General features: G+C 33.7%; 1 protein-coding gene across 1 annotated transcript; it reads right to left on the bottom strand.

Annotated features, from left to right (window-relative positions):
* Positions 1 to 2,923: 2,923 nt before the first annotated feature.
* Positions 2,924 to 6,640, bottom strand: LOC139847175 (mitochondrial outer membrane protein porin of 36 kDa-like). Its single transcript, XM_071836794.1, has 6 exons — positions 6,481 to 6,640; positions 6,246 to 6,313; positions 5,440 to 5,550; positions 5,209 to 5,295; positions 4,060 to 4,268; positions 2,924 to 3,474 (listed from the first exon to the last, which is right to left on the bottom strand). Exons 1-6 carry the CDS (start codon positions 6,527 to 6,529, stop codon positions 3,168 to 3,170), a joined length of 831 nt encoding a protein of 276 aa, XP_071692895.1. The 5' UTR covers positions 6,530 to 6,640; the 3' UTR covers positions 2,924 to 3,167.
* Between the last annotated feature and the right edge of the window lie 955 nt (positions 6,641 to 7,595).

The raw sequence follows: 7,595 nt of genomic DNA, 5'->3' as shown, positions 1-7,595 counted from the left end.
TCTTGTACTTTCATTCGGATAAACGTTTCTTGATATAAATTTGGTTAAAACTATCGTTTTATCATCGTTTCTTCAAACTTCAAGCTCTTGTCCACTTTTGTCGTTTTTCTTGAATATTATACGTTGAATGTCTTTTTAAATGATAAAAGCTGATGAAATATAACTGATATTGCGTCGAATAATATGTATGTTTGGAGCAATATCAGTTTCCTTAAATATTCTTGTGCAAACATATGAATAACACATTTACAATAATTGTTTAAACATTCACGAGACGTTGATGAGCCCATATGTAAATATTCATCGAATGCATCAGGCGCAATCCCATACGCCAATTGACGTATGGCCGATGTACACTTTTGAAAAATATTGAAATAGAGTTGATCGATAGCATCGTAACGTTGATCAAAATAATGAAAATAAGCAAGTCTCGGTTGAGAATTGTATGATAGAATAGCATGACAAATACGAATAAACAATGACTTACTCATTCGGTATCGTTTTCGAAAATAATCCTCCAAAAATGTTGGATTATCCGAGTAATAGTCTTTGTACAAACGATTACCGGTATCAATGCGATCTCTTGTAGCCGACGTCTTCTAATAATTCTACGAGAATTTTGAGCTTCATCTTCTTCGTCCATTGCATCAAGCGAATCGAGTAAGTTAAGCGCGTTGTAACCGTCTTGAATTAAATCTTCATCGGAATCGGACTGTGCGCTATCACTATCCGTCACGCTCTCGCTATCGCTCTGAGAATTCAATAGATCATCCAGATCCATTTGAATTTTTTTGTATTTGTTTGTGAAATATGAATGGAAGGTTTGTTTGAGTGTGTGATTTTGTTTGTGTAAAGTTGTTAACATATATAGAGTAAGTAAATGTATTAAAAGAAAAAAAAGTTGAACTAGCCATTAGAAAAAAAAACAAAAACAAAATAAAAAACAAATCAGGTGAGGCCCACTTTCCACCCATTAGCCTCGTTACAGGCACCACTGGCGGGCCTGGTGACGGTTTGCTGGTGTGGCCGTGACTTGGTGGCGGTCGTTAACAGCCCTGGTGGCGATGCCATTGCGAGTAGGGATGACATCTGGTCGAGTTTGGGTCGGGTTTAGTTAATCCCTGACCCGAACCCGATTAAGAAATTCCACCCCAAACCCGGCCCGAAACCCGTCGGATCCTCATTTACTTACATACTATCGGGTTTCTCCACGGGTAAACGGGTATACCCGATTAGTCATTTGTATCTATTTTTCAATAAGTACCAAATCAAAATATCAAAAAATAACTTAACTACTTCATGTTTAAAGTATTATAAAATATCACATACAAAAAGTTAATTGAAAAGTTTCAAAAATACTCAAATACACAAAGTATATAAAATATCACATCTCGAAAACTTGTTGTATATGATTATATTGAATAAAATTATACTCGTTTTCAAAAATAAGAGAAATCTTTCATTCATTAACAATATAATACTAATACTAAAATTTTACATAAAAATTATTATTAAAATTCCTCGGGCCGGATATACGAGTATGCGGGTCGAGTATACGGGTCACTTTGCCATCCCTAATTGCGAGTCGCCTAAGGACGTTAAGGTGTATTCGGTTGTTATAACTAAAGACAAACAATTGTACGGGAGCTCATGGGTTTACCCCATATTACTAATGTGTATAGTCTATGTGATTTATCAAAAATACATAGGGACTTTTCTATCGCTAATTATCCTTAAAAAATGTTAATTTCTTCCCTCCCATGTGTGAGGGTTATAGTTAGAGGTGTAAATGAACGGAGCTACTCGAGCTCGACTTGTTAAAAACTCGATTCGAATTGAGCTTAAACGAACTCGAGCCAGAGCTTGAACATATATTGAAGCATGTTTAGTAAATGAGCCCGAGCTCGAGCTTCATATCTCGAGCTCGAAAAGATCCGCGAGCCTAAACGAGTTTTTTATTTATTTATATACACTATTATTTTTTTATTAATATATAATATAATATATAATATATAATATAATTTTAAAATAATTCTTGTAATTTTTATATAGCTAAAATACTAATAATAAATCTTATTATATGTGAATAAAAATATACAAATATAAATACGTAATATAATTAAATAAAAAATTATTACGTAATAAACGAGTTGAGCTCGAACTCGAGCCAAGCTCGAGCTTCTATAATATCAAACGAGTCGAGCCCGAGCATGAAGTATTAGGCTCGAGCCGAGCCCGAACTCGAGCTTTGTGAATTTCAAACGAGTCGAGCTCGGGCTCGACACGTTTACGCCCCTAGTTAGAGTTAATTTAACAAACACAAGGATTTGCTTTGATGCCCATTAGTGATAACGACTCCCCGCGTGATTGAGTAATGAGTTAAATCATATGGACTACCGGCGTAATTTTATCATAATTAGGGTTGTCTATGGTCCAAGATTAACTCGAACTGGGTTCGGACTTGGGACCAATTGATCCGGAACTGAACAATCAGGAAAACTAGAAATGAAGACCAGGCTAACTACATACGTTCAGTTTCTGTCCAGCTCCACTTTGGTCCAACTGGTTATAATCCAAAAACCGGCCCGAAAATAAATCAGTTCATAATTATCTGAATCATCCTAACGTTGGCCTTAAGGACGTCGTTGACACGCTAGAAAGTGTTTTACATAACGATCGATTGTCATCCCAATAGAGAGGAAAAATAATATTCGTGCATGTGTTTGATATTTCCAAACTCAAAAGTGATAGATCCAAACATATTTCATAGCATCTTCCAACAATACCTTCAAATAAATTTTAAAATAAAATCTGTGCAATATATTATTTAAGGTGGATTTATCAATTTAAAAAGTGGATATATCACCACCTGTTTGCCCGTTTGTTAGATGTTTGTTTATGTAATAATAAAAGAGGAATACAGTGATGATCAACCCAATTCAATAAATGTGTGTCTGCTTAAACAGCAACAGATTCAATGTTAACAATGAGAACAAATCAATGGACCAGTTTTACAAAAACAAAAGTAACATGGCAGCTTAAGTCCTCACAGGGGCTACAGTTAACCAACCGCAACCCCATTCACCATTTTTAAAACGGCAACATTCTCAATGGGAAAACCAACTCACCTTATTATTTATCTGCCAATTGTAAATTTTGATAAGTATTCAAGGTTTAAGAGCTAAAGCCAGTCCAACTTTTGCACTCTTTTCAATTGCCCTTGTATCCACTTCACCCGATATGGTGAACAAAGATTTCGGGCGCCATTCATGCTGCAGTAGAGCACTTGCTATACCAGCATTGTTGACCCGCGCTTTGACCGAAGTCAACGGGTCAAGTGAATGCTGGGTCCCAATTGTCAGATAGTTCTCATTGCTCGAGAACCCATGGCTAAACTCTGCTCCAACTGCTGTGTTGGTCAATTGGCTTACGGTGTGGTAGTAGGATGCAGTAAGTGTGTCCGCCTTATCGTTCCTGTATAATTCACACAATTTGTCAAATAACACGTTACAGAAATAATACATAAAATGTAAGAAAAGCGCATTTTAGTTGTTATAATTGTCGATTTAGACAGTATAGATTTTTTATTATTATTATTTCTTTTCAGTAAACACATTTAAAGAACTTTTGTGTTAAAAAACTTTTGTTTTTGTTTTTTTTATTGTGTTTAATTGATTTAAAATAATGAGTATTTGTTTTGATTTTGAGACCATGTGAAGATTTGCATTCAAGTGTAATGAATTTTGGTGATGGAGATGGTAAAGCAAAGGATAAGAGACAAACTTTATAGTAAAAAGATAAAAAAAAGAAGAAAACGTATAAAAGACAATTTTACCCCTCACGTGACTAATTTTATGAAATTATTTAACAATAGTTAGACGGAGGGACGATCTACGCAATAAAATACAATTCAAAGGACTATTAATGCAAAACGGAAAGTTCAGGGACTACACTTGAAAATTTGAGTAAACCACAGGGACCATCCGCGTAATTATCTTTTATAGAAAAGCCATATGGTTTGCTCAAATTAGTGAACTTATGCCCTTGCAAAATACTTACAGTGTCAAGGAAGCAATAAGGTCGGGAGTCGAGAAACTTAGGGCTGCATTGTATTTTACGAGATCCCCAGAAGCGGTATCGAAAGAAACATCGGTACCAACTGCAACTGTATTGTTTCCAGCTACCCCTGAGAAGTTGACTACGGGGCTAGAGGTCAAACCAATGCTTGTGCTAATTCCTGCATACTCGTGCAAGTACTGAAGTTCAACCTGCAACAAAACTTGCATGAGACTCGAATCTTCTCATATGTAGCTCATAATAAAACCATTATTTATCTGTCCGATACAAGGTTGGAAATGTTGTGAGACAGAGACGAGTCGGTTGACTTTGAAACGGCTAGTCAGTCAAGTCGGAGTCGAGTCGTACGTTGACTAACGTTGACTTTTAGTAATATATATAGGGAGAAGCTCCAGAGCTAAGCACCCCTTTTGGGGATAAGGGGATAAGTTAATTATTATTTTTATTTTTATAACATTAAAATTAGAGTTTAGATTTTTTTTTTTTTTAAATCCGGGGTTAGTATTCATTGTGTAGATTAAAAAAAAAATAATTTTTTTTCTTTTTACAGCACGTTAACATACATCAGATGTAAGTTAACAAATTATCATATATCTGATCAGATGTATAATAATTTGTTAACATAAATCTGATGTATGTTAACGTGCCGTAAAAAAAAATATGTTTTTTATTTTTTCTAGAATCTACGCAATGAATACTAACCCCAGAAATTAAAAAAATCTAAATTTTAACCTCTAATTTTAATGTTATAAAAAATGACAAATTACTTATCCCCTTATCCCCAAAAGGTGTTTATCCCTTGATCTCTCCCCTATATATATTTAACATATATTTATCAAACATAAATACTTCACACGTAAATATTTCAAGCATATGTATAGGGCAAAAGATTTGAGTACAAAATTATTGAAATGTTTACCTAACTATGACCAACCTTGACTTTCACCGACTCAAATAGATTAAGACCGACTTTGACTTGACTTTTTAGCGTTAGACTGACTAATTGGATGTTTTTGGGAAAAAAGGGACGGGCTAGTCACCAAACGGGCTAGTCAGCCGAGACGGTCGCCGTTTACAACATCGATTCGATACAGATGCACAAGTAACTCAAAGAGGGGATTTTATAGATACCTTGCCAGATCTCTGATCAGGAACAATAAAACTGAAGATGGTCTTTAGTCCAGGTGCAGCTTCATCTATTGTGATAGTCGTTAATAGCTACATTGTGGCAAATTGTTAGCCATATTATGATATGCCAGGATAATTATTTCGATATCAGATTTTAGTTAATAAATTCAGTCAAAGGAGATAAAACAGTTTCAGTTGAATGTGAAAGCAGCTGAAAAGAATTACATTAGTTACCTTTGAGTTTGTGTCCACTTTAACATCAGTTGTGATGTTTTTGTGAGCAAGTTTCGTGCTGACATCAGCCAAAAACGCTTCACCTTTCTTAGCTCCTGATGAGGTAATGGACTGAAATATACATCACCATACTACATTAGATTTGCCATAATCAAATTTGAATACGCAGTAACAAACATCAAAAAGGAATGACAATTTTGCTAGAACAAAAACTAATCATCCACGATTCGCTAGCCGTTACTTTAACGAAACAAATTTTCAAGATAAAGATTAAGATAACTTTCATGTGTAATACTCGTTTTCCGAAAATAAACACCATAACAATGAAATAGAAAACAAACACTTTGAATTCATATGAAACTGTAACAGCATATAACACTAAGAACACTAAATATTGGTAGAGGTTCATATGAGAATGTAATAGAAGTTAAAATATATAAAACTACACCGCAAAACACGTTTTATTCTATTTATTCACATGTCCAACTGTTCGTGTGCTAACAAATGTGATTTTACACCTAATATTAGGCTTTTCAACCGTTTTTTTGTTTCTCAATTAAACCTTCACAATGTTCATATGTGAAATAACTTAATAATCTAATATCAAGTAATACGTAATCTTTTTCGATCATCTTTGACATGATCAACCTACAATTTCAATTTGAAGTACAGAGTAATCAAATTTCTTTTTGAAAACGAAAAACAAGAGCTATGCATCAAATTTCACACACACACACACACACACACACGTACACACATACGTATACATATGTAGAGAGAGAGAGAGAGAGAGAGAGAGAGATTACAAGTCCATTGGAGGTGTAGGTAGTGATAGAGAACTTATGGTCGTTTTGATAATCCTTATACAGAAGATCTGAAATCACACGAAAACAAATAAATATTACAAAGTATTCCATAATAATTATAATTACTACTCTGTAATACATATGCAAACATACAAAAACAGAGTCGATATAAACAGATTATTGATTATGGAAACAGTAATAGAAATAGAAATAATAATAGAAATTAGAGAGGTACCTCTGGCTTTTTTGCCGATATCTGGATATAAACCTGGACCTTTCCCCATCTTCAACAAATGATGATTGTTTGTGTTGTGTTTGATTTGAGATTATGATGACGAATTTAATTTTAATAATAAGTTGAACGAATCAAATTGATGTTGGTGTTGGTGGTGGTGGTGATGTGTGTACGAGTTTTTTATTCTCAATATCGAATTTGGGCCGTTTATGAGTCTTTCTCACTGTTTTTTAAGCCGTTGATTAAATTAATTATTTATTACTGTAATTGTTACGGACTAATTGTTAATGTAAATATAAATGTAAATGTAAATGCTGATTGTTAGTAAACAGGATACAAAAGCCCAGCTCTTCAAAGCCCAGCTCTTCGTCTCGAGGTCATTTTGGTCGGTTAACATTTTACAGGTCATTTAACGATCGGTTAATTAGACTGTAAAACACAGTTAGCGGTCAGAGCTCCGCTGCAAGGTTGTTTTGTCATTTAACGATCGGTTAATTGAACGTTTAAAAATACGGTTAACGGTCGGGCAAGAATTTCGCTATTTTGATTCTGCTGGTCCTTGGGAACAGCGTAGCAACGAATAATTAAACGATAAAAAATAAATAAATTAAAAAGGAAGGAAAAAAAGGAAGTAAAAGAATATTATAAAAAAATAACTTCGTTGCGCGGTGACTTTTTCGATTAACGGTGGGTTAATATAATATTAAAAAACGGTTAACGCTTAGTTAATTAAAAATATAAAAATAAGGAAGGTAAATAAAGAAAGCAAAAGGAGCCGTTAAAAAAAGGGAACGAAATAAAGGAGAAAAAAAGTTGTTAAAAAGTAATAAATTTCTTTTTTATATAAAAAAAAAAGGTTTACGAAAATACTTCAAAGTTGGAGGTATTTACTATAGTGCGGCTATGAATAGTAAATGGGATATAGTTTTATGGTTGATCAAAATAGGTTATAGTGGAGAGTGAAAATATATTTTATTGGTAGAGAATAAAGTTAGTGGGATTTCTTAAAATTGTGTGTTTTTTGTTTGGAGACAATAGATTTGGGACGGAGAGAGTAATAAAGTAGTAATTTTTACTTTTATTCTTTTTTATTTATAGAAAATTATTCTAATCAT

This window comes from Rutidosis leptorrhynchoides, chromosome 5 (assembly GCF_046630445.1).
Source record: "Rutidosis leptorrhynchoides isolate AG116_Rl617_1_P2 chromosome 5, CSIRO_AGI_Rlap_v1, whole genome shotgun sequence".
NCBI classification, from domain to species: domain Eukaryota; kingdom Viridiplantae; phylum Streptophyta; class Magnoliopsida; order Asterales; family Asteraceae; genus Rutidosis; species Rutidosis leptorrhynchoides.
The sequence above is the reverse complement of the archived record's forward strand: the minus strand, read 5'-3'. Positions and strand labels throughout refer to the sequence as shown.